This window comes from Callorhinus ursinus, unplaced genomic scaffold, assembly GCF_003265705.2.
Source record: "Callorhinus ursinus isolate GAN/ISIS: 27379988/994484 unplaced genomic scaffold, GSC_fseal_2.0 scaffold48, whole genome shotgun sequence".
In the NCBI taxonomy this organism is placed as follows: domain Eukaryota; kingdom Metazoa; phylum Chordata; class Mammalia; order Carnivora; family Otariidae; genus Callorhinus; species Callorhinus ursinus.
Genome location: NW_027397110.1, coordinates 8,507,362 through 8,534,670, shown reverse-complemented (window position 1 = coordinate 8,534,670; position 27,309 = coordinate 8,507,362). Strand labels below are relative to the sequence as shown.

Below are 27,309 nucleotides of genomic sequence, written 5' to 3'. Positions count from 1 at the left end.
GGTTAATCTGTATGAGTCTTGGGTCTCAGTGGGGCCTTTAGAAAGGATCTGTATTTTGTCAAGATCTGGGACTGCACACCTGCAGCCCCCTTGAGTGCTCCACTGAAGGTCAAGTCTGAGGCTCCTCTTCTTCCCCGCTGCTGGCTCAGGGATGCCATCTCCGGGATGCTGATATCAGCATTTGCCTTCAGGGAAGCCTGCTTTTAGAGTCCTTCACACTTACAGCTCCCTGCTCCAAAGAGGTTCCAGGTCTCAGGTTTACACAGCACGGTTTTTGTTCTACTTTGCCCTTCGAGATTTCCTTTAGTTCCCACGAACCCAAAAATGTATTAAAAGGTATCTTTTATCCAGAATCTAGGTTGTTGGTTTTTTTTCCCCCCATAGCAGGAGGCTCCTCAGAGCGTCTAGTCCACCACACTCCTGGAAATGTAAGAAGTCAGGAGCATAGTTTTTATCAGTAGATAATGAAAAGCCATTAGAGGCTGTTTTGAAGATTTATGTGTTAGATCTCTGTGAAGATTATGTGACTGATAGGAGTGAGGCTCAGGCACAAAGATCACTGACAAAGGTATCCTAATAGTGCAGGTGACAGATGACAAGAGCCCCCAAAGTAAGGACAGAGATGACAATTAAGATATGATTGTCATAGAACTGTCACAATTTAGTGATTGAATATTTCTGAATAATTCAGCTTTTCCCAAGTTCGTAGGTAGCAAAGAACTGGTAACTACCATTAGCAAAGCATTAAGTACTCCTTTCTGGATTTTTCTTTTCTAAATTAAATGAATCAAATACCTTCAAGGAAGCAAAACGCCCTTTTGATCTATATTTATTCAAAGTCTTTGACCTTGGCAGGAGCCACACGAAGCTATCAAGATTTGTAACTGCTGTAGCCCTTTGCTTACCTGTCTCAAGGCCATACTGCATGCTGATCCAAAGTATAAAAGAAACACCTGCTGTCAAACTCTGAGGCACTTCCAGAATACCTTTGTAGTGCAGTAGTGCTACCATCTCTCTCGGTCTCTCTCACGCACACACATGTGCACACACGTGTGCGTGCACACACACACTATAAAATCTTTAAAAAGGGGAAAAGGACACTTGCAGGAGTCTCATCAACCCACCAGAAAGTAGGTCATTCATTGTCTACTTTGCCCAGTCGTCTAAACCTCTAAAGTTGTATGGAGGACAGCAATATGCAGAGGAAAAATCAAGTACCACTATTTACACTTTGTGAAAACTGCTAACTTCAGGGAAGGTGAAGCTGTGGTTTGAACATGTTGGGCATGGTGGACTGAAATCAATAACAAGGGAAAAGAGATGAACTGCTAGATTGCTTTCAGAATTGTATTAAGGGATTAGGCATGTCTGGTGATGACCTACATTTGAGGTTTGCAGTGCCTTTTGTTTTTATAGTAATGGGAATGCTCAGACCTCTGAAATGCAGAGCAGACATACAACCAGCATCCTGAAAGCACAGTTAGAATTTAAAAAAAATTAAGTGTCTCAAGGAAAGAGAGACTGATTCAAGAAGTAGGAAAAATAATCATCTAAGTTCCAATTTGGTTACTTTAGTGTACTGATATTCAGTATTTCCAGAATACAGGGATTTAGATGGATGTCTCACAAGTACCTCAAACATAACATATCCAAACCACAGCCCTTAACATATCCCCCAAACCCGTTCTCTCCCCACCGCCTTTCCCTTCTCAGTAACACCATCACACACTACTTCCCAAAGCAGAACACTAGGGCTCATCCTCATTTCCACCCTTGTCCTCATTCCAACCACCAATCATCAGGAGTCCTGAGGGCTGAACTCCAAAACGAATCTCCAGTCTATACACCTTTCTCCATGGCCACCGCCTCTGCCCCCAGTCAGGGTCACTTGGACAGTCTACCTACATTTTTCATTCATTTTTCTGCTTCTGTCTCCCCCCATAATGCATTCTCCCCTAGTTTATATTTAAGTAAATACAAATCAGATGATAGCATTCCTGTGCTTCAAATGTTTCCACTGTGCTCACAATTCAGTCTGAAACCCTTCCCTATGACTGCACAGTCCTACGTGACATGGCTCCTGCCTACTCTTGTCTGATTTCCACTCATACCACCGTCCCCTCATTTGCTTGCAATTCTAGGAGCAAGCTAACCTCTTCTTCCTGCCCCTGGGCCTTTGAACTTGCTGTTCCCTCTGCTTGGAATATTCCTTCCAGGCCTCTTCATCCTTATCTCGGAGCACACCATCTCTGCATAGGGGCTTTCTCTTAGTACCCTAACTAAAGCATACATGCTTCCATCACCTCTTTGAAGCTCCTGTGCATTTCTTTAATAGCACGCGTTACAGTCGGTAATGTTTTATTTGTTTATTACTGGTTATCTTCACCAGAACAGAAGTTCCTTGAGGCAGGTAGGGCCTGCCCTGCTCACGGCCATATCCTTGTGCCTACCACTAGTGCCTGACACATGAGAGAAACTCGATAACTACCTATTGTATTAAAACCGAATTTCTCAATCTTTGCTTCTAGAATTTTACCCCCGTTTAGCAACCAATACCTACTTGTTGATAGTTTTCAGTTTATGCTATAAAAAGGTGGACAATCTCTGGGTTTTGGCTCAAATTTAGAGAGTTAGTTTACTAAGTTGGGGTCTAGGGAACACCTAGCATTACAATCAGTAAGAATTATAACAACACTCCTTATTAGTATTAAAATGAACAAATCATGTAGCTTTGTTGAATAGAGTTCTGTTTCAACAAAGAATCTACAATACTGAGCATTCCTTCCAGATCTCATTCCATCTTTACCCTGACGACCCCCCACCAAACTTCTACTCTTTTCCCTTCAATATCTCATCAATTTCTGACTCATCCAATATTCCGTTCAGTAAAGATGAACTGAGAACCCACTCTGTGCCAGGCACCGTGCTAGGCACTGGGGCCACAAAGGTAAAAGGATGATGGATGAAGAACTAACAGACAGAGTCTTCCTCCCCACAAACTGAATCCCCAAGGCCCTTCGCCAAGCACAGTCACCTAAATACAGCTACTGCTGCCCAAGAAGAACTGTCTTGATGGGTCAGAGATGAAGACTTAGATTAAAAACAAAAGCCAGATTAACTGGTCACAGAGGGAGTTTGGGGACAATATTGCTTCCGCCTGTGTCTCCCTGTCCTACCCCTCTAAGAATCCACCTCAGACTAAAGATCCTCTGAGGGAGGAGACAAACAGAAGAAGCAAGAGTTAGATACTGGCAAGGAAGTCTTGTGCCCTGAGCCCGTCCAGGGCCCAGTCGTGGTAGGTGGGGAGACGAGGGAGAGGCCAGTCATCCCTCTATCCACCAAGTATTTCTTGAGCACTTACTGTTGGCTAGCCACCCTACTAGGCCCTGAACATTCAGCAGGGAAGAGAACAGAAAAAACATTCTTTCCCTCATGCTGCTTTCATTCTGAGGGTGAAGAGGATTTCTGCTTGTTCCCCAAGTGGAGCCTGGAAAAGTGAGTGACATTTAGAATTCCCCCATCTGTCTTTACCTCATGCCAGTGGCACAGGACGGAAGCAGCCAAACAGTAACACAGGTAGGTGGGTCTGGGAACAGAGCATCTCGGGTAGTCATTCGGAGGCCCCTCCTATGTGCGAGAGGTGTGGGAGAGCACCCAGCAGCGCCTGAAGGCTGCAGAATCAGCAGAGAGAGAGAGTGGCAGAAGGAAGAGGACCTCACTAGTGGGCCAGAGAGGACGCTCAAGGCACAGTCTCCCAACCTCATACCAGCGCAGTGCCATTAAGATGCCAGTGGACTCTGGCAGAAAGAGATGTGGACAATTAGAGAACAGTGGGCTGCTTCCTCTCAGCAGAAGCCAGTGTGAAGAGATGCCCATCCGCAAAGTCATGATGCTAAGTTGGTCCCTAAACTTGGATGCCATCCTCGAGAGGAGGAAGGAGAAAAGGAAATCCTGAGTTGACTGAGTTTAAACCGGAAATGACTGAGAAAACAAAATAAGCTTATATTTTCTGTCCTCAGGAAATTTAAGACTATCTTGAACTGTAGAAAAATATAGCTACCCCTTTTTGCACACTGGAGGTCATAGCTCGAAAATACCATGCCGATGACTCATGGATGAACAAGACCCACCTCCGCCTTTGAGAGGGCTCTTCCATCTCCCAGAAAGCCCTTGGTCTTGCCTCCCCACCTCTTCCCCACAAAGAGCTGCTCAGCTCTCTTTCTGCCTTCCAGACTTTCCTCCCTCTATAACCCACTACCTTGAGTAACACCATCCAGAAACCGAGGAGAAATCACCCATACTGTCTGTGGGCTCTTGCCACACCAGAGACAGATCCTGGTTTCAGACCAGACTTGAAGCGATATGAAAGGAAAAGCTAAATAAATAATAGCTGGACCAACACCAGTGCTCATGTGTGTTCCCTCTTTATATCCTTGAACCTGATTTCAAATTGTATGTGTTTTGAGCACTTCCTCCTTTTAAACAGACTCTCCTTTGGCTAATTTAACAATCAAGTGTCAACCAGAGATGAGGAAAATTCTACAAAATTTCAAAAGCTGACTCTGCTGGTAGGGAACCTCATCGGTGAACTTGGGAGTACACCCATGTGCTGCTCATGCTGCTCTTCTTTTATGAAACTATGATAACTCTTCTCTGAAGACACTTTTAAAGTATATGCAAAAAACACAGAAAGAGCACTGTGAGGATGAGTGTCTTCAATTTAGGGGCACTTCAAATGACACTTATTTAGCCAACAAATATTTAGTGGATTCTTACTATGTGCTAAACACTGGTTTAGAGGCAAAGAATAAAACGATGAACAAGACACAGACCTTCTCAAAAAAAGAAATCATAGTCAAATCAATGGAACAGAATAGAGAGCCCAGAAATAAACCCACTCATATAATGGTCAACTAATTTACTACAAAGCAAACAAGAATGTACAATGGGGAAAGGACAGTCTCTTCAGGAAATGGTGCTGGGAAGACTGGACAGCCACATGCAAAAGAATGAGGCTGGACCACATTCTTCCACCATACACACAAATCAACTCAAAATGGCTCAAAGATTTCAAGGTAAGACCTGAAGCCCTGACACTCTTAAAGGAAGTATAGGTGGCAAGCTCTGTGACGGCAGCCTTGGTGAGGATTTTTTTAATTTGACACTAAAAGCAAAGACAACAAAAGCAAAAGACAGGAAATAACAAGCATTGGTGGAGATGTGGAGAAAAAGGGATCTTGTGCACTGTGCGTGGGAGTGTAAGTTGGTGATTGCACTGTGGAAAACAGTGTGGAGGTGTCTCAAAAAATTAAAAACAGAAATACTGTATGATCCAGCAATTCCATGTTTGGGTATTTAACTGAAGAGAATGAAAACACTAGCTCGAAAAGATGTCTGCACCTCCATGTTCATTGCAGCATTATTTACAATAGCTAAGATATGGAAGCAATCTAATCTAAACGTCCACTGATGGAAGAATGGATACAGAAAATAGGACACACACACCCACACCCACACCCACACCCACACCCACACACACACACCCCCCCCACACACAGGATTATTTAGCTATAAAAAAGAAGGAAATCTTGCCATGTGCAACATGGATGGAACTTGAGTACAGTACACTAAGTGAAATAAGTCAGACAGGGAAAGACAAATTCCATATGATTTCACTTATATGTAGAATCTAAAAAACAAAACAAAGCCAACCAACCAAACAAACAAAACAAGCTCATGGATATAGAGAACAGATTGACAGTTGCCAGAGGTAGGGGGTAGAGGGTGGGCAAGATGGATGAAGGGGATTAAAAAGTACAAACTCTCAGCTATAAAATAGGTCAGTCAAGGGGATGTAATGTATGGCATGGGGGCTATTAGTTAATAACACTGTATTGTATATTTTAAAGTTGCCAACAGAATAAATCTTGAGGATCATCATTGTATTCTTTGCCCAAGAAAAAAATCTGTGACGATGTACTGGTGATGGATATTAACTAGACTTACTGTGGTGATCATTTTGCAATATACACAAATATTGAATCATTATGCTGTATACCTGAAGCTAATATAATGTTATATATCAGTTATATCTAAATTAAAAAATCATGGCCTAGTTGGTTTGACAGCAGGGAGGAATACCAGGCAATTACAAGAGAAAATCAGCAATGGATCTGAAGCATGCAGAGTGCCATGAGAACCCAGAGGAAGAGCAGTAACCCCTGCCTTTGGTGTGTCAGGAAAGGCTTCCAGGAAGAAACAACATCTTAGCTGAATCTTAAGGATTCACATACATGAATTCACACGCAGGGGGCGGGGCTTCCCAGCCGAGGAAGGACATATGCAAAGCACTGGAGACAACATGGCGTTTAGGGCAAGTAGTTCAGCAACCATAGCTAGACCATCACATGTGAAGGGGAGAGGGGAGGTGATAGGTAAAGCTGGAGAGAAAACCAGGAGCTTATCTGTCACGCTAAGGTGTTAGGACTTCATCCTAGGGGAGCTTCTCAGAGTTGTGACCTGACTAGAGTTGCATTTTAGAAATGTCTGAAGTCTCTAATTCTGTTTTGACCTGACGGCTCTTTCTAACTTGCCTCCTCCAATCCTTTCTTTACACTACCTCCACAGCCACATTCTTAAAGCGAGATTATATCGCGTCCTTGCTTAAAACACTTCAGAGGCTCCCCATTGTTATTCAGACACACCTGACACCCCTCAGCATCGTTCATCAGGAAGACGGGGCACACACGCGGGTCTTAGTCTGTTAGGGTTGTAATAACAAAATACCACAGACTGGGCAGCTTATAAACAACAGAAATTTATTTCTCACAGTTCTGGAGGTTGAAGTCCAAGATCAGGGCGCCAGCACAGTCAGGTTCTGGTGAAGGCTGTCTTCTCAGTAGCAGACTGCCAACTTCTTACTGTGGGCTGACATGCTGGAAAGGGCTAGGCAGCTCTGTGGGGTCTCTTATAAATCACTGATCCCATTCATGAGGGCTCCATCCTCATGACCCAATCACCTCCCAAAGGCCCCACATCTAATACCATCACCTCGGGCATTAAGTTTTCAGCATATGAATTTGGGGAGCGGGGCACAAACACCCAGACCACAGCAATGTCACTTTGCCTAGGGACTCCAGCTTTACATCTGTGATCCTGCGTAATTATTCATCGTGCCGCCTTTCACATCGGAAGTGTCCTGGTCTGGGGGCTCCTGAGTGGCTCAGTCAGTTAAGTGTCTGCCTTCTGCTCGGGTCATGATCCTGGGGTCCTGGAATAGAGCCCCGCTTCGGGCTCCCCGCTCAGCAGGGAGTCTGCTTCTCCGTATCTCTCGGCCCCTCCCCCTGGCTCACGCTTTCTCTCTCTCTCAAATAAATAAAACCTTAAAAAAAAAAAGTGTCCTGGTTTGAACAATTAAGTACATGGTCACCTTTATTGATACAACTTTGCTCACCTTTCTCGCTCCATCTGGTACTCTCCTGCCATCCACTTACTCCTCCAGCCCTGCTACATTTCTGTTGGTTGTTCAAACTGCCAAGCTTCCTCTTATCCCACACCCCTGGGCTCTTATACAGTGTTCACTCTGCCTAAGATAGTCTTCTCTTTTCTCCTCACTTGGTCTGGTTCCTTCTGCGTAGTGGGTAAAATAGTGTAGTGAACTGTTTTTCAAACCCATTAGTGGGTTGTGAAATGAAATTGTGGGTCACATCCAATTTTTTTTTAAGATCTTATTTATTTATTATTATTTGACACAGAGAGACACAGCGAGAGAGGGAACACAAGCAGGGGGAGTGGGAGAGGGAGAAGCAGGCTTCCCACCAAACAGGGAGCCCGATGCAGGGCTCGATCCCAGGACCCTGGGATCATGACCTGGGCTGAAGGCAGATGCTTAACGACTGAGCCACCCAGGCACCCCACATCCAATATCTTTTTAAAAAAGTAAAACTGTGGGGCCATCTGGGAGGCTCAGTCAGTTAAACGTCGGACTCTTGATCTCAGCTCAGGTCTTGATTTCAGGGTCGTGTGTTTCAGCCCCGCATTGGGCTCCACGCTGGGTGTGGAACCTACTTAAAAAAAAAAAAAAACCAAACTGTCTAGAATAAAACAGAATAGATCAGAGTACATTGCCAAAACTATTGTTTTGTGAAACTACTGTTGCAGGTGTGTGTGAGTTATGTGTACTGGGTCATGGCATAAAAGGCATTTCTGACTTGATCACAGTCTAAAGGTTTGAAACACATTGGTGTAGGCTCTGGGATCAGATTATTTTGGTCTAAATTCTAACCCTGCCACTTCTAGCTCTGTGCCCTTGGGCAAGTTGTTTAGACACATTGGGTTTTCCTCATCTATCTCATAAGATTGGCATGAAGATGAAATGAATTAAAATGGGGTGCCTGGGTGGCTCAGTTGGTTAAGCGACTGCCTTCGGCTCAGGTCATGATCCTGGAGTCCCGGGATCGAGTCCCACATCGGGCTCCCTGCTCAGTGGGGAGTCTGCTTCTCCCTCTGACCCTCTTCCCTCTTGTGCTTTCTATCTCTCATTCTCTCTCTGAAATAAATAAATAAAATCTTAAAAAAAAAAAGAAATGAATTAAAATGTTTGAAAGTATAATCAGCACACACAGGATAAGTGTTGGCCGTTTTACCTATCCTTCAGGTTCCAGTTTGGACATCACTTTCTCCAGAAAGCCTCTCCTAACACCTGAAGTCAGGGACAGGTGCCCTCCTGGGGCTTCCCTGTCCTCTCTCTATCCTCAGACCTACCTCACTTGTCTGATCAGATTTGATTCCTGGGCTGGGGAGCTGCAGAAAGGCAGGGATCTTGTATATCACTGAGTATCAAGCAGTTAGCACCATGGCTGGCACATGGTAGGTATTCGGGAAATTTTTGTAGCACAAATAATTTACTCATTTTTAGAAAAAGATATACAGTCATTTGTTTCATTTAAATAATGTCCACTTGGGACTTATATATCTGAGAAGTCAGTCATTTTGATGAAGAACCTGTCACCTTACTTTAGATTAAGTTTGGTTCTCTTAATTTGGAATGTTGGAGGGGTTATGTGACATTTTTATAATACACACACTTGTTAGTAATGGAGAAAAGGATTTAGGCTGGATGGTTTCCTGACCTAAAATTCATAAATAATTCAAAAATCAGCATCTCTTAATATTTCTTTTAATTATCACAATGATGAAAAAATTTGGCCACCGTGTGACAAATAAAAGGTAACAACTTTATTTTATTTTATTTAAAGATTTTATTTATTTATTTGATAGAGAGAGACAGCGGGGGAGGGAACACAAGCAGGGGCAGTGGGAGAGGGAGAAGCAGGCTTCCCGCTGAGCAGGGAGCCCGATGCGGGGCTCGATCCCAGGACCCTGGGATCAGGACCTGAGCCGAAGGCAGACGCTTAACGACTGAGCCACCCAAGGCGCCCCAAAGGTGACAACTTTAAAGGTAGTTACATCCTGCCAGCCTTTTAATTATTTAATTGACTTCTACAGCAAATGATTGTGATTTTGCTCTATTCATTCATTTCAATAGAAGCCTTTAATAGTTTCGTTTATGTCTGTTTTTCATGTGTGAAACACGTTTTCCTATATTTTTGAAGTAGAAAAGAGGGAACAATTAAGTTGAAAAAGGTTTTAATTGGATTTCTTTTTTTTTCATTTTTTAAATTTTACTTTATTATGCTATGTTAATTACCATACATTACATAATTGGATTTCTTAATACCAACCATATAATACACAGTTGCTATGTTGATAACCTCTCAAATTTCTAGTCAGTTCTGTAATTCAAAGCATGCTTTGTAATGCTCTGATGACTGATATAAAGACTCTTTCGGAGAAATGTGAAAGCATACAGCAACTGCCCTCAAAACGGAAGACACCAGTACAATGCACCCAATTCATGAGCAGCGTACAAAAACAGTACGCAACTGCTTGAAAAGCATAATATATACCTAGAAGTGGCAAAGAGCAGGGCCCAGATTCACTATGATACCTGTGGGTGGTCTGGGGAACTCCCGTATCACACTAGTCTCTTACTAAATCAAATAGATGCGTACTTCAGATGATGGTTAGTGCTACTGAAGAAACAGAGTGGGGACGAGGCACAGGGAGGGCCAATGGTGGTGGTGGTGTGTCAATTTTTAATAAAATGTTCAGCAAAGCCTCCCAAGACTCCTACATTTCAGCAGGACTGGAAAAAAGAGAGAGAGAGAGAGAGAGAGAGCACCAGAGAGTGAAAGAGCACTGTGTACAGGATTCAAGAATGGTCTTCAGAACAAAAGGTACTTCTCTGGCACCCTGGAAAAGAAGCTTCAAGCCTCCACAAGAGGGGACTACTGGGAGGGATCTATTATGTACAACATGCTCAGCCACATTCTAATTGTCCCGGAGGATACCTGCTTCACCAAGGCATTCGGAATGTACTGTGACGGGGCACCAGCCTCACCAAAGAGCTTTGTTGTGCTTGTCTTCTGTAGGCTGAAGATGACCCCAGGGATGATGCAGAGGTGACAAGACTGGTAACAAAGAAATATGCGGATGGAGCTCTTGGGGTGTATATGTGAAGATATTCATGTTCCACAGAAATGCCCACCATGGGACATTCCCTGTGGAAGAGGCTCTCAAATGATTGGCCGCCAATCATCCTCTTTCCTTGGTCACTCCAGTGGCTGTCCAATAGGCTTTGACCACGTGGCGGGGATGGAGGCTATGCACAGGCTCCCTGACAAGAACTCCGCCTGACCAAAGTGACCTGGCTACCCAGCTGCTGAATGCCAAAGCTGTCAAGAGTAGAGGTTACTGCTACATCCCTAGCCTCGTACCATTTTCCAGGGCAAACAGCCAGTGACCTGGTGTCAGCTTGGTTATATTGGACCTCTCCACTATAAAGGGAGCAGGGCTTTGCACATATAGGGACGCACATATTCTGGGTGCAGATTTGCCTTCTCTGCCTGCAGCCCTTCAGGTGGCAGCATGAGTGAACTTACAGAAGACCTCATCTATTTTGGCATCATCTCACAAACAATTCTACACAAACTGGAATATTAAAAAAAAGAGCAAATGTTTCCAACTCTTTTTATGAGTCTAGCAAAATCTCGGTATCAAAACGTGACAAAGAGAATATTAGAAAAGATAATTCCATTTAACTTCACTCCTAGATGTAGAAGCAAAACTCGCAAACAAAACATCAGCAAGTCAAAGCCAGCAACATATCCATAAGAAAGTATAGCACGGCCAAATTGAGCGTATTCCAGGAATTCAAGGTGGTTTTAATTTTGGGAAATCAACTACTTTACAAATTAATATCTCAAAGGAGAAAAACCTATAACCATTAATACAGATGCTAAAAATGGAGAAAATTCAACATATACTCATGAGAAAACTGTTAATGAATTAGGAATGGAGATCTGCAAAACATATAGCAAACCCGTCTTAATGGCAAAATGTCGAAAGAATGTTCTTAAGATACAGACCAAGTATAGGAAGCCCACGATCACACTTTCATTCAACACTGAGTGGCTCTACTTCGCATGGGGTGGTAAGAAGACAATACAAAGGCTATGGTTTATAAACGAAGAAACAATTTTGCCATCATTCACAGATGATATGATTTTCAACATAAAAAAAACAGAGAATCTACAGATAAATTAGGAAAATTAGTGAGAGTTAATTAAGCAAGATTGCTGGCTACAAAATCAATATACAAAAATTAATTCCACTCCTTTTCACCATCAACAGTTAGAAAATGCAATTTATAAAATATCTTTCACGGTAGCAACAAAAATACATAAACACCTAGGACTAAATCTGGTAAGAGATATAGGAAATTTGTGTGGGAAAAAACTATAAAATATATTAAAGAAGACTTAGTTGAAGAGAATGATGTGATGTTGTAAAGATGTTACTTCTCCAAGTTGATTTAAAGATCTGAGACAGTAGGGGACCTGAGGGACAAGTTCCTTTGTACCTGCGACACTCCCTGCTGGCTGTTACCACTTTTCTTGAATAGCAAAGCACCAGCCAGGGAGCAAGCCTAGACCGGATGAAACTAGTCCAAGACACGATGACCACCAAATTTGACTTTTCACCAACTTTTCCCCTCATTATAATGCCAAAAATCACACCCAGAGATGGAGACTTAACATGCAAATGAAACGGACAACGTATGAAGAAGTTCTGCCAACCGTGCCTGCACGCTCAATTCTCCGTACTGTCCCACCCCTCCAAGATTAGATGTCACTCCTCGTCTGTCTCAGGTCCTTTAAAACTTTCCCAGGCTATTGTTCAGGTCTGGCTCCTTTGTCCTGGCTGTTTCCCTTTAGCTGCAGCTGTTGCCCCAATTAAGCCTTGCCCGTGCCTTTAAATTTGGGATTCAGCCTTGTTTCTACCATTGCTGGGTCCAAGGACCCGGTCTGGTAACAGATTGGCAGTGCCAATCAAAACTAATAGGTTTTTTTTTTTTTTCAAAGAACTTGACAAGCTTTTATGTGGGAAAGCAAAGGACCAAAAAGAGACAAAAACACTCCTGATGAGGGAAAAGTCACCAAGAATTATTACAAAGGTAGGGTAATTAAAACTATTTGGTGGTGCTGGGATAGTCATACAACTTTTGGACGAGAATGGAGTCCAGAAACTAATCCATACATATGGGTAAACTTGCTTTAGAATATAAATAGCCTCGCAGCTCAGTGGAGAAAAAGCAAACTTTTCAATTAATGATGCTGGGACAGCTGGTTATCCATTTAGCAGTAAAACTGGACTCCTGTTTCAACCACACATAAAAACCAATTCTAGTGGCATTAAAATTTTAACTGTGGAAAGCAAAACTAGGAAAATTTTAGCCTCAGTAGAAGTAGGCTATACGGTCTTGAGACAAGAAAGAAGTTTTAAAAATAACAGGATACAAAAAGTACAATCTATAAAGAATAAAATTCTACCTCATTAAAATTGAGAATTTCTGGGCGCCTGGGTGGCTCAGTTGGTTAAGCGACTGCCTTCGGCTCAGGTCATGATCCTGGAGTCCCGGGATCGAGTCCCGCATCGGGCTCCCTGCTCAGCGGGGAGTCTGCTTCTCCCTCTGACCCTCTTGCCTCTCATGCTCTCTATCTCTCATTCTCTCTCTCTCAAATAAATAAATAAAATCTTTAAAAAAAATAAATAAAATTGAGAATTTCTATTATTCAAAAGACTCCTTACAGAGCGAAAAGATAAGTCACAAACTGGAAAAACTTTACAAAATGAAATGTTTAGCTTTCAGATTAGATACAGAATTCCTACAAATCAGTTAAGAAAACAACAAGCAACCAAATGGAAAAACGGCCAAAAGACACGAACAGGCATTTCACAGACCAGGAAACATGAATTAACCACACATATATGAAAATATGCTCCATTTCATTATTAAAAAAACATTTTAGAACAAATGCTATACCAATTCTCACTCAATAGATTGGCAATTTTTCTTTTTCCAAAAGTGACAATATGAAGGCTGGGTGAGGGCGTGGGACAACTAGAACTCTGGAAAACAACTGGGCATTATCTAGTAAAGTGAAGATGCTTATACTGAACCATCAGCAATCTCACTTCCAAATGTATGCCCTAGAGCAACTCTTATTCATGAGAAGCAGGAGGCTTATACAAGTATGTTCACAATACAAAAAACCTGAACATGGTACTGATGATAGTGGAGCAGATAAATACACTCAAATATATGCCTACAGGAAATACTATATGGCATTTGTGAAAACAAATGACAACCATCTATGTGCATAGATGAATCTCAAGACCATATTATTGAGTGATAAAAGGAAGTCACCAAAAATAAATTCAAAATGACTCCATTTAGGTAAAGTTTAAAAGCCTGTAAAACTAAGTAACATATTGTTTAGAGAATAAGCGTAAGCAGTAAAACTATAAAGAAAGCAAAGAATGATGAGCACAAAATTCGAAAGAGTGGCCACTCAGGCAGTGAGAGAAAGGGATGGGATCGGCTACGACGGAGGGCTAGTGAGGGTGTAAGTACTCCCACACGCTGCAGGCCCCTGTGAACAGCAGATCGCTGTGTGCCCAAGGAGGGAGAAGGCACGGGAGAAGAGGATGTTGTACAGAATGACCTCCCTCTTTTATTTTTTTTTTGAAAAGTTTTTTTATTTTATTATGTTATGTTAATCACCATACATTACATCATTAGTTTTTGATGTAGTGTTCCATGATTCATTGTTTGCGAATAACACCCAGTGCTCCATTCAGTACGTGCCCTCCTTAATACCCATCACCAGGCTAACCCATCCCCCCACCCCCCTCCCCTCTAGAACCCTCAGTTTGTTTCTCAGAGTCCACCGTCTCTCACGGTTCATCTCCCCCTCCGATTTCCACCCCTTCATTTTCCCCTTCCGCTACCTTCTTCTTTTTTTTTCTTAACATATAATGTATTTTTTGTTTCAGAGGTACAGGTCTGTGATTCAACAGTCTTGCACAATTCACAGCACTCACCATAGCACATACCCTCCCCAATGTCTATCACCCAGCCACCCCATCCCTCCCACCCCCCACCACTCCAGTAACACTCAGTTTGTTTCCTGAGATCAAGAACTCCTCATATCAGTGAGATCGTATGATACATATCTTTCTCTGACTGACTTATTTCACTCAGCATAACACTCTCCAGTTCCATCCACGTTGTTGCAAATGGCAAGATTTCATTCCTTTTGATAGCTGCATAATATTCCATTGTATATATCTATATCTATATCTATATCTATATCTATATACCACATCTTCTTTATCCATTCATCTGTCGATGGACATCTTGGCTCTTTCTATAGTCTGGCTATTGTGGACATTGCTGCTATAAACAACAGAGTGTACACACCCCTTTGGATCCCTACATTTGTATCTTTGGGGTAAATACCCAGTAGTGCAGTTGCTGGGTCATATGGTAGCTCTATTTTCAACTTTTTAAGGAACCTCCATACTGTTTTCCAGAGGGGTTGCACCAGCTTGCATTCCCACCAACAGTGTAGGAGGGTTCCCCTTTCTCCACATCCCTGCCAACATCTGTTGTTTCCTGACTTGTTAATTTTAGCCATTCTGACTGGTGTGAGGTGGTATCTCATTGAGGTTTTGATTTGGATTTCCCTGATGCCGAGTGATGTTGAGCACTTTTTCATGTGTCTGTTGGCCATTTGGAAGTCTTCTTTGGGAAAATGTCTGTTCATGTCTTCTGCCCATTTCTTGATTGGATCATTTGTTCTTTGGGTGTTGAGTTTGGTAAGTTCTTTATGGATTTTGGATACTAGCCCTTTATCTGATATGTCATTTGCAAATATCTTCTCCCATTCTGTTGGTTGTCTTTTGGCTTTGTTGACTGTTTCTTTTGCTGTGCAAAAGCTTTTTATCTTGATGAAGTCCCAATAGTTCATTTTTGCCCTGGCTTCCCTTGCCTCTGGCGATGTTTCTAGGAAGAAGTTGCTGCGGCTGAGGTCGAAGAGGTTGTTGCCTGTGTTGTCCTTTAGGATTCTGATGGACTCCTGTCTCACACTGAGGTCTTTCAACCATTTTGAATCTATTTTTGTGTAAGGAAATGGTCCAGTTTCATTCTTCTGCATGTGGCTGTCCAATTTTCCCAACACCATTTGTTGAAGAGACTGTCTTTTTTCCACTGGACATTCTTTCCTGCTTTGTCGAAGATTAGTTGCCCGTAGAGTTGAGGGTCCATTTCTGGGCTCTTTATTCCGTTCCATTGATCTATGTGTCTGTTTTTGTGCCAGTACCATACTGTCTTCATGATTACAGCTTTGTAATAGAGCTTAAAGTCCAGAATTGTGATGCCACCAGCTTTGCTTTTCTTTTTCAACATTCCTCTGGCTAATTGGGGTCTTTTCTGGTTCCATACAAATTTTAAGATTATTTGTTCCATTTCTTTGAAAAAAGTTGATGGTATTTTGATAGGGATTGCATTAAATGTGTAGATTGCTCTAGGTAGCATTGACATCTTCACAATATTTGTTCTTCTAATCCATGAGCATGGAACGTTTTTCCATTTCTTTGTGTCTTCCTCAATTTCTTTCATGAGTATTTTATAGTTTTCTGAGTACAGATCCTTTGCCTCTTTGGTTAGATTTATTCCTAGGTATCTTATGGTTTTGGCTGCAATTATAAATGGGATTGACACCTTAATTTCTCTTTCTTCTGTCTTGTTGGTGGTGTATAGGAATGCCACTGATTTCTGTGCATTGATTTTATATCCTGCCACTTTACTGAATTCCTGTATGAGTTGTAGCAGTTTTGGGGTGGAGTCTTTTGGGTTTTCCACATGAAGTATCATATCACTGCAAAGAGTGAGAGTTTGACTTCTTTGCCAATTTGGATGCCTTTGATTTCTTTTTGTTGTCTGATTGCTGTGGCTAGGACTTCTAATACTATGTTGAATAGCAGTGGTGACAGTGGACATCCCTGCCGTGTTCCTGACCTTAGGGGGAAAGCTCTCAGTTTTTCCCAATTGAGAATGATATCCATTGTGGGTTTTTCATAGATGGCTTTTATGATATTGAGGTATGTACCCTCTATCCCTATACTCTGAAGAGTTTTGATCAAGAAAGGATGCTGTACTTTGTCAAATGCTTTTTCTGCATCTATTGAGAGGATCATATGGTTCTTGTTCTTTCTTTTATTAATGTATTATATCACATTGACTGATTTGCAGATGTTGAACCAACCTTGCAGCTCAGGGATAAATCCCACTTGGTCGTGGTGAATAATCCTTTTAATGTACTGTTGGATCCTATTGGCTAGTATTTTGGTGAGAATTTTTGCATCCATGTTCATCAAGGGTATTGGTCCATAATTCTCCCTTTTGATGGGGTCTTTGTCTGGTTTTGGGATCAAGGTAATTGTGGCCTCATAAAACGAGTTTGGAAGTTTTCCTTCCATTTCTATTTTTTGGAACAGTTTCAGAAGAATAGGTATTAATTCTTCTTTAAATGTTTGGTAGAATTCCCCTGGGAAGCCATCTGGCCCTGGGCTTTTGTTTGTTGGGGGATTTTTGATGACTGCTTCAATTTCCTTAGTGGTTATAGGTCTGTTCAGGTTTTCTATTTCTTCCTGGTTCAGTTTTGGTAGTTGATGCATCTCTAGGAATGCATCAATTTCTTCCAGATTATCTAATTTGCTGGCATACAGTTGCTCATAATATGTTCTTATAATCGTTTGTATTTCTTTGGTGTTGGTTGTGATCTCTCCTCTTTCATTCATGATTTTATTTATTTGGGTCATTTCTCTTTTCTTTTTGATAAGTCTGGCCAGGGTTTTATTAATCTTATTAATTCTTTCAAAGAACCAGCTCCTAGTTTCGTTGATCTGTTCTACTGTTCTTTTGGTTTCTATTTCATTGATTTCTGCTCTGATCTTTATTATTTCTCTTCTCCTGCTGGGTTTAGGCTTTATTTGCTGTTCTTTCTCTAACTCCTTTAGGTGTAGGGTTAGGTTGTGTATTTGAAACCTTTCTTGTTTCTTGAGAAAGGCTTGTATTGCTATATACTTTCCTCTTAGGACCGCCTTTGCTGCAACCCAAAGATTTTGAACAGTTGTGTTTTCATTTTCATTGGTTTCCATGAATTTTTTTAATTCTTCTTTAATTTCCTGGTTGACCCATTCATTCTTTAGTAGGATGCTCTTTAGTCTCCATGTATTTGAGTTCTTTCCAACTTTCCTCTTGTGATTGAGTTCCAGTTTCAAAGCATTGTGGTCTGAAAATATGCAGGGAATGATCCCAATCTTTTGGTACCCGTTAAGACCTGATTTGTGACCTAGGATGTGATCTATTCTGGAGAATGTTCCATGGGCACTAGAGAAGAATGTGTATTCTGTTGCTTTGGGATGGAATGTTCTGAATATATCTGTGAAGTCCATTTGGTCCAGTGTGTCATTTGAAGTCTTTATTTCCTTGTTGATCTTTTGCTTAGATGATCTGTCCATTTCAGTGAGGGAGGTGCTAAATTCCCCCATTATTATTATATTGTTGTCGATGTGTTTCTTTGCTTTTGTTATTAATTGGCTTATATAACTGGCTGCTCCCATGTTAGGGGCATAGATATTTACAATTGTTAGATCTTCTTGTTGGATAGACACTTTAAGTATGATATATTGTCCTTCCTCATCTCTTATTATAGTCTTTGTTTTAAAATCTAATTTGTCTGATATAGGGATTGCCACCCCAGCTTTCTTTTGGTGTCCATTAGCGTGGTAAGTCGTTTTCCACCCCCTCACTTCTAATCTGGGGGTGTTTTTGGGTCTAAAATGAGTCTCTTGCAGACAGCATATCGATGGGTCTTGTTTTTTTATCCAATCTGACACACTGTGTCTTTTGATTGGGGCATTTAGCCCATTTACATTCAGGGTAACTTTTGAAAGATATGAATTTAGTGCCATTGTATTGCCTGTAAGGTGACTGTTACTGTATATTGTCTGTGTTCCTTTCTGGTCTATGTTACTTTTAGGCTCTCTCTTTGCTTAGGGGACCCCTTTCAATATTTCTTGGAGGGCTGGTTTCATGTTTGCAAATTCCTTTAGTTTTTGTTTGTCCTGGAAGCTTTTAGTCTCTCTTTCTATTTGCAATGACAGCCTAGCTGGATATAGTATTCTTGCCTGCATATTTCTCTCATTTAGTGCTCTGAAGATATCATGCCAGTCCTTTCTGGCCTGCCAGGTCTCTGTGGATAGGTCTGTTGCCAATCTAATGTTTCTACCATTGTAGGTTACAGATCTCTTATCCCGAGTGGCTTTCAGGATTTTCTCTTTGTCTCTGAGACTCGTAAGTTTTACTATTAGATGTCGGGGTGTTGACCTATTTTTATTGATTTTGAGCGGGGTTCTCTGTGCCTCCTGGATTTTGACGCCTGTTTCCTTCCTCAAATTAGGGAAGTTCTCTGCTATAATTTGCTCCAATATACCTTCTGCCCCTCTCTCTCTTTCTTCTTCTTCTGGGGTCCCAATTATTCTAATATTGTTTCATCTTATGGTATCATTTCTCTCTCAAATTCTGCCCTCATGATCCAGTAGTTGTTTATCTCTTTTTCTCAGCTTCTTTATTTTCCATCATTTGGTCTTCTATATCACTAATTCTCTCTTCTGCCTCATTTATCCTAGCAGATAGAGCCTCCATTTTTGATTGTACCTCATTAATAGCCTTTTTTATTTTGACTTGGTTAGATTCTAGTTCTTTTATTTCTCCAGAAAGGGTTTCTCTAATATCTTCCATGGTTTTTTCAAGCCAAGCTAGTATCTTTAAAATCGTCATTCTGAACTCTAGTTCCAACATCTTACTAATGTCCGTAGTGATTAGGTCCCTGGCAGTCAGTACTGCCTCTTGTTTTTTTTTTTTTTTTTTGAAGTGATTTTTTTTCCATCTTGTCATTTTGTCCAGAGGAGAAGAGATGAATGGGAGAACAAAATGCTACCAAGGTAACAACGACCCCAGAAAAATATACACTAAACAAATCAGAAGAGACCTTCCAGAAAGTGGTTGCTTTTCTGTTCAGAGAGTTGCTGCTATTCTTTTCTTCGATCTCCTGTTGAGTTTGTGGGTGTTCAGAATGGTTTGATCCCTATCTAGCTGAATTCCTGGGACCAGATGAAATTTAGGTCTCCTACTCCTCTGCCATCTTGCTCCTCTCCTCCTTTATTTTTGCCTTGGGCTGAAGTCGCCAAAATTATAACATGAAAAGTAGAACCATTTGACGACAGGATAAGTTGTAAACTGGACAGAAATTCAGAATAATGTATCTTAGAATCTGTGTCCAATTGTGAAAAAATAAAATAATAATATAAATAATAAATAATGATGAAATAAATAAAAAACCTACTTTATTTGAGAGGGGAGAAAGATATCATTTCATCATTATTTATAATAGTACAAATATAGAAAAAACCTAAGTTACCATTAATGTAATATTGATTAAGTAAAATAGAATACATTCGTGGCATATTATTATAGTTGTTACAAAAACTTAAACAGACCAGGACCAGAAGAATGGACCAACAGAACAGAACGGAGTTGTTAAACAGATACTATTTAGTACAGGTTAAAGAGTCATTTCAAAACAGTAGAGAAAAATGAACTAGTCAATAAATATTCTTGAGACAACTGGCTGCCCATCATATCTAGAACCAATAACAAATACTTTAAATCTAGATGGATTAAAGCACTAAAACAAAATGGAAAATGGGTGAATATGTACTATGAATTTGGTGTAGGGGAAGCCTTCTTTAAAACACACAAAAGGCCATGTGGGTGGCCCAGTTGGTTGGGCATCCAACTCTTGATTTCGGCTTGGGTCATGATCTCAGGGTCCTGGGATTGAGCCCCGAGTTGGGCTTCCCATGCAGCAGAGTGTCTACTCAAGGAGTCTCTCCCTGTACCTCTGCTCCCCTGCCCTGCCACTTGCATGCATGTGCACATGCTCTCTCTCTCTCTCTCTCTAAAACAAAACAAAACACAACACACACACATACATACATACAAAATATGGTATTTGTCTTCTTCTACTTATTTCACTTAGCATTATACCCTGTAGGTCCATCCATGTTGTTGCAAATGGCGAGATCTCTTTCTTTTTTATGACTGTATACACACACACACACACACACACACACACACACACACTGGAATATATATATATATGTGTGTGTGTATGTGTGTATATATATATGCAATGGAACATTATTCATATGCATATGAACATATATATGAATATATATATGTACACACACATACCACATCTTCTTTATACATTCATTTATTTATGGACCCTTGGGATGCTTCCATATCTTGGACATTGTAAATAATACTGCAGTAAACATAGGGGTGCAAGTGTCTTTTTTGAATTTCTGTTTTTGTCCTCTTTGGGTAAATACCAGTAGTGGAATTGCTGGATCATATGGTATTTCTATTTTTAATTTTTTGAGGAACCTCCATATTGTTTTCCACAGTGGCTGCGCCAATTTACATTCCCACCAACAGTGCACACAGATTCCTTTTTCTCCACATCCTTGCCAACACTTGTTATTTCTTGCCTTTTTTATTCTAGCCATCTGACAGGTGTGAAGCGATATCTCATTGTGATTTTGATTTGCATTTCCCTGATGATTACTGATGTTGAGCATCTTTTCATGTGTCTGTTGGCCATCTGTGTGCCTTCTTTGGAAAGTTAGACCAAAAAAGACAAATACCATATGATTTAACTCATATGTGGAATCTAAGAAATGAAACAAAGAAACGGACAAACAAACAAACAAAAAACAGACGCTTAAATACAGAGAACAAACTGGTGGTTTCCAGAGGGGAGGTGGGTGGGGGGATGGAATAGATAAAGGGCATTAAGAGGTACAGACCTCTAGTTATAAAACAAATAAGTCACAGAGGTGAATAGTATAGCACAGGAAATATAGTCAATAAGATTGTAATAATGTTGTCTGGTGACAGAAGGACTATACTTATCGTGATGAGCACTACTGAATAGCGTACAGAATTGTTGGATCATTATGTTGTACACCTGAAACTTATATAACATTGTATGTTAATTATACTTCAATATAAAATAAATTTACAAAAAACACAAGCTCTGGAGGGAAAAAATAATACATATGACTACATAAAACATAAAACTTCTACAAAAACAACAAAACAAAAATCTTCTATAAAGAAATCTGAAAGACAATTCATAGCCTAGAAGATGATATTTGCAACATAAATAACAGAAAGGATTAGTAACTTTGGAAATTAGTAATGGGGAACCCTCACTAAAACGGAGTCTGGAGGTTTCCCCGGGGAGCTCTCACGCCCTATCACTCCAGTCAGTTGCAGGTGCAACAGGAAGAGTCTGAGTTGATCTTGCATGTGCACATTACTCTACCATTTAGGTGGAGGAAGAGACGCTTTCCTTATCCCCCTCCCCTCCAACAACAGCTCAGCCAATGAGAAGCCCCTACACTTGTAACTCTCAGTTTACTCCAGTGGACTTTTTAGCTTATAACAGCCTTCCCAACTACCCCTTTTCTCCTTAAGAAAGTGTACCTCTCCTTTGTTCCTTGGACTTGCCTATGTTTTGCCACCACTTGTTTATCCTGGATTGCAATTCTTTTATTCCCAAATAACCCCATCTTTTGCTGGTAAAATAACTGGCAGGTTTTGTTCTTAAGGTTAACAGTATATATAAAAATGTTACAAAGTCATTTAATTTAAATGAATACAACACACAATCCAAAAGAAAAACAGAGTAAGGATATAATCAGGCAATGCACAGAAGAGGAAATACATGGAGATATGCAAATTATACCTACCACACAATGCAACCTTTTCCAAATGATAAAAATATAAGACTTGAAAAATATCAGGTACCAGTGAGGTTATGAGTGAAAGTGCTTTTATAAACTGCAAGCCAGTGTAAATTGGTACCGATATTTTGAGGGGCTATTTGGCAGTATTAACTAAAATGAAAATGGGCATACGTTATGACCCAGAGATTCCATTTCTAGGAATCCACCCTAAAGAAACACCCACATATGTGCACAGAGCTATTCACTGAAGCATCATTTGTAATAGTGAAAAATATAAAACACCAACTGTCTATTAGCAGGGAAATAAACTATAATATCCAGGCGATGTAGGAGTTAAGAAAATATGTGGTAAATCTCTAAATATTGACATACACTGAAGGGTCGCCAAGTGATATTGCTTTAAAAAGTTCCAGAAAAATACAGAACAACATTCTAAATCAAAATAAAGTCAGTTCTCCATACTTTTAAAGGTACAGGTACATATATAAATGCAGAGAAAGACCTGGAGGGTAACCAACAAATTGATAATAACAGTTAACTCTGGGGAGGGGACTGTATTGGGGTAAGGGACAGTCAAGGAGGATTTTGACTCTATATGGCTTGAATTTTAAAAAATAAGAGTACATTCACTTATTATTTATCTAATTAAAAATAGATAAAACTTATAAAATGATACACAACTATAAATTCGTATCTAAGGTTATAGGCAAAGTCCCATGGGAACACAGTGAATGAAAAATTGGTATGTAGAAAAGATTTTATAGCATCGTGACATTTGAGCTGGGCCTCACTGTTTAAATAGGATTTTGTAAAGCATCCATAATTTGGTGGAGGACTGTGGCAGACTGTATTTTCCAAAGATGACTGTACTAACACACACACCATCCTGTGTGCTTTTCTTTCAATATGACATTGACACTTGTCCAGAGAGTGTGGGGGTCTACATTCCCTCCCCTTGAACGTGGGCAAGATTTTGTGATTGCTTTGATGAACTGAATGGGAAGGAAGTGTCATAGCATGATTTCTGAGATTATTCAGCTTATGCCTGGTCCTTTCTTTTAAAGGATGCTCACCCTTGGACCCCAGCCACCATGCTGTGAGAAAGCCCAAACTACCCCATGTGGAGAGACCACAAGAAGAGGCCCATGTGGAGAAAAACTGAGGCCCCCAACCGATAGTGGGCACCAACTACCAGACACATGAGTGAACACGCCTTCAGATGATTCCCGTCCCCAGGCTTTGTGTTCTCAGGCTGAGGCCCAAACATACGTCATGGGGCAGAGATAAGTCATCCCCACTGTGCCCTGTCCCAATTCCTGACCCAGAGAATCCATGAGCAGAATAAATGGTTATTTTATGCCACAAAGTTTCAGAGCAATGTGTTACACAGTGGAAGTAACTGCAACAAAGACTTTCTAAGGAGAAGAAACTATACAAGTAATAGAACTTTGCAGAGCATTGTGAATATTGTTAGTACTGGGTGATGAGGTAACAAAGGTTGGCTGGGACCAGGCCATGAAAAGTCTCTAATGACAGTCTCACATGTCTAAAAAATTAGACATCCTATTGGCAGTGGGAAACTGTGGAAAGTTTTTAAGCTGGGAAGTGAAATGCTTAAAACTGCACTTGAGCAAGATATCTCTGAGATTGGTGTGAAGTAAAGACGGGAGAAAAGGAAGACTCAAAAATAAGAAAAGCTCCTCCATTTATGATGAGTTCCAACCAAGTAACATGGTGGAATCATCCCTCACTCAACATGTTTTGTGACTTTTTTCCTCTTAAGGGCTGCCTCTTAGGCTCATTTATATTCCATTTCACTTGTATTACAATGTTGGCAGGGGAAACATTTCCACACAAAAACGTGCACATGGATATTTACAGCAGCTTTATTTATAAATGCCCCAACTTAGACACAACGAAGATGTTCTTCAGCAGGTGAATGGATAAATACCTTAGCATATCCTATTCAGCACTAAAAAGAAATGGGCTATCAAGACATGAAAAGACATGGAGGAGCCTTAAATGCATGCTGCTGAATAAAAGAAGACAGTCTGAAAAGGCTATATCCTGTATGAGTCCAACTATATGACTTCCTAGAAAAGGCGAAACTATGGAGACAGTTAAAATATCAGTGGTTGCCAGGGGTTAGGAGGAAGGAAGGAATGGCAGGCAGAACACAGAAGTTTTGCAGGGCAGTGAAATACTCGTATGATACTATAGTGGTGGATACATGTCTTTATACACTCATCCAAACCCACAGAATACACAACACCAAGAATGACCCCTAATGTAAACTATGGTCTTTGGGTGACGATAAAGCATTAATGTAGGTTCGCTGATTGCAACAAATGTGAGGTGTTGGTAGTGGGGGAAGTTGTGCTTGTTTGGGGCAGGGGTATATGGGAAAATCTCTGTACCTTACACTCAATTTTACCGTGAACCTAAAAATGCTTTAAAAAGTGGAAGTCTATTTCAAAAAGGTTGGGGGGGTAATATGAGGGGACATTAGATCACAAAAACGTTTTCCTTACCATTCTTCTTTCAAGCTTCTGGATCTGGATCAGTTTACATAAAGTGTATTCTAAGAATACAGAGCAAGCTGTCTTAAAAATGGTAACCACTTACAACTAATTATCCATGTGAGTAATACCATCCTTGTACTACAAATATCACCATAACCCACAACTTCATGTTCCGTGTTTATTGAAATACCCTCATCATCATTCTCACGACTAGTTTATAAGAAAATTATATAAATGTGAGTCTGTAAAATAAATCTATTCTAATCAAGTACAGTTTTTATATTTTGGATATTGGGGATCTATATAAGGAGAAAATCACAGTACGTGGCCCAAAGATGAGGGAGAAGATGAAACACAGAACATAAGGAGCCACCTCTGCAGTAAGGGAAAGGATGCTTGGACGAATATAAAAGCAAAGATAAATGAAGGGATGAAAGATACTAATGAGAATGTTTCATTCTCCTCTTGGCAGAGGGTCCTGAGAGTCCTAGAGTCCTATATTTTGAGAAAAGTAAGAGGAAGAATGTATTAAAAATTGAGTTTCTGAAGAATAGGGACAGTATGGAGTGGCTCCACTGTGAATCAATCAGATCTCGAGTAGCAGCAGAGCCCAGTTGGAATTGGATAGTGTAATTTATTGGAGGCCAGTTTGCATCATTTTCTACTGTGCCTTCTCTAATGTTAATTACTCAAGAGGTGATTAGCCAATTTGTGGGACGCCATACATCTTGCTTTTCACATTTTGGTCTAATGCTTGCTTATGAAAAATTAATTTAAACTCTTTATCAAAGAGAAGTTAGTACAAATGAAAAAAGGAACTCTTATTTTTCTGCATTTTAAACCACTCATAAGAGATTCGAGGTTTGCAGTTAATAATTTTTGAAACAATGAAAAAGAAAAAAAAAAGCAAAATAGAGGGAATAGAACCCCACTGAAACAAATGGTAAAATAAAATTACAGGATCATGTGTGGGTTGAATTCACCCATGCTGGTCCCATCCCTCATTATCAAAGTTAAATTAAAACCATTGCTGCCATATTTCACAAAATAAAATCTGATGTAAAGCAATTCCTGCCCAATGTTTCTTATTCATTTTTCTGAGTGACCTTTCTATTCTTTAACCAATTTACCTGCATCCCAGAGGTTACAAACGTCTGCTAGCCCTTCTGATAACCATTTAGTTGATGAGATAATGGAAGGAGGAATTGTCGGCAAAAGTGGCTTTGGATCATCCTCACAAAATAACATCAGGTCCTTAGAGAAAACAGGAGAGCACATGAAGGTTGAAAAAAATAATTGATCCCAGTGCTTCATTTTGCTAAAGTAGATGGACAATTTATGGAGATATAATGCGTCTATACGTGCTAACATAAACACATTTAATTGAAAGAACTCAAATATAAGTTAGCTATGTGTCCATTGAGTACAGGGTGGTTTTCTACCCTAGGAGAGCCTCACTCCTTGATGAAGACAGCTGGGGCAGGCAAGCAAGATTCTGTTTGAGGCATTAACTGTCCCTATCAGCCCTTGAGCATCCTTAGAGCACACTATCTCAAAAGCCAAGTTTTCTGTTTTACTGGTAATAATAAAGCAACCTATGTATAACTTTTATTCATATTTTAAAACTTTTTTTAATCATGGAGTAAAAAAATAGATGATAATTAATCCAGTCATGCAGGTTAAACAAATCAATGCATGGCCAGTCTTGTTTCACTTATATTCTCCCACTCCTCATCTGTTTTATTGTGAAGCAAATCCCAGATATATTACTTTTTCAGTATATCTCTCTAAATAACAAAAACTCTTTAACATAATAATTATTATTTTATACTTAGAAACTTCACAACTCCCCAATGTCATCAATTATAAACTCATCTTTCCAATTTCTCCTAAGTGCCATAAATGGGTTTCTCCATAGCTTATCTAAGAGAGGATTCAAATAAAGTCTACACAGTGGGATCAGTTGACATGTCTTTTTCCCCAGTGAACAGAGATTTGTTCTACAGTAAATAAATAAAGTTTATTTAAGATATAATTAACATAGAATGCATAGAGCTCAATAAATTTTAACATTGTATGTATACCTGTGTAGCCACATTTCTGTCACTCCAGAAAGTTCCCTCAAGTTTCTTTCCAGCTGATACTAGCTCCCCCGCCCGTTACCAGTACACAGTATTCTACCTTCTACCATAATGAATTTGCCTGTTCTTGAGCTTCCTGTGAATGTAATCATATACTATGTGCTCTTTTGTATTCAATTCCCGTTGCTTAATGTTTCTGAGATTCATCCATATTTTGTGTGTATCTGTTCCTTTTCTTTTCATAAGAAGTATTCCATTGTACGAATATACCACAATTTGTTTATCCATTCTCCTCCATATGGACATGTGGATTGTTTCCAAATTTCGGGTACTACGAATAAAGCTACTAAGAACAT

At 40.3% G+C, this 27,309-nt stretch overlaps 1 protein-coding gene and 1 long non-coding RNA gene across 7 annotated transcripts in view; one reads left to right on the top strand and one right to left on the bottom strand.

Annotated features, from left to right (window-relative positions):
* LOC141370866 (uncharacterized) overlaps nucleotides 1-25,922 on the top strand; it is a 65,837-nt gene extending 39,915 nt beyond the window's left edge. Inside the window, exon 4 of the long non-coding RNA XR_012375315.1 lies at nucleotides 23,415-25,922. This is a non-coding gene — a long non-coding RNA (uncharacterized lncRNA). The remainder of the gene's footprint in view (nucleotides 1-23,414) is intronic.
* ENTHD1 (ENTH domain containing 1) overlaps nucleotides 1-27,309 on the bottom strand; it is a 174,443-nt gene that overhangs the window by 27,557 nt on the left and 119,577 nt on the right. For all 6 annotated transcript variants that reach the window (XM_073882745.1, XM_073882746.1, XM_073882749.1 and 3 more), the window contains one exon: nucleotides 26,003-26,126. In XM_073882745.1, coding sequence (XP_073738846.1) covers nucleotides 26,003-26,126 — 124 coding nt within the window. The remainder of the gene's footprint in view (nucleotides 1-26,002; nucleotides 26,127-27,309) is intronic.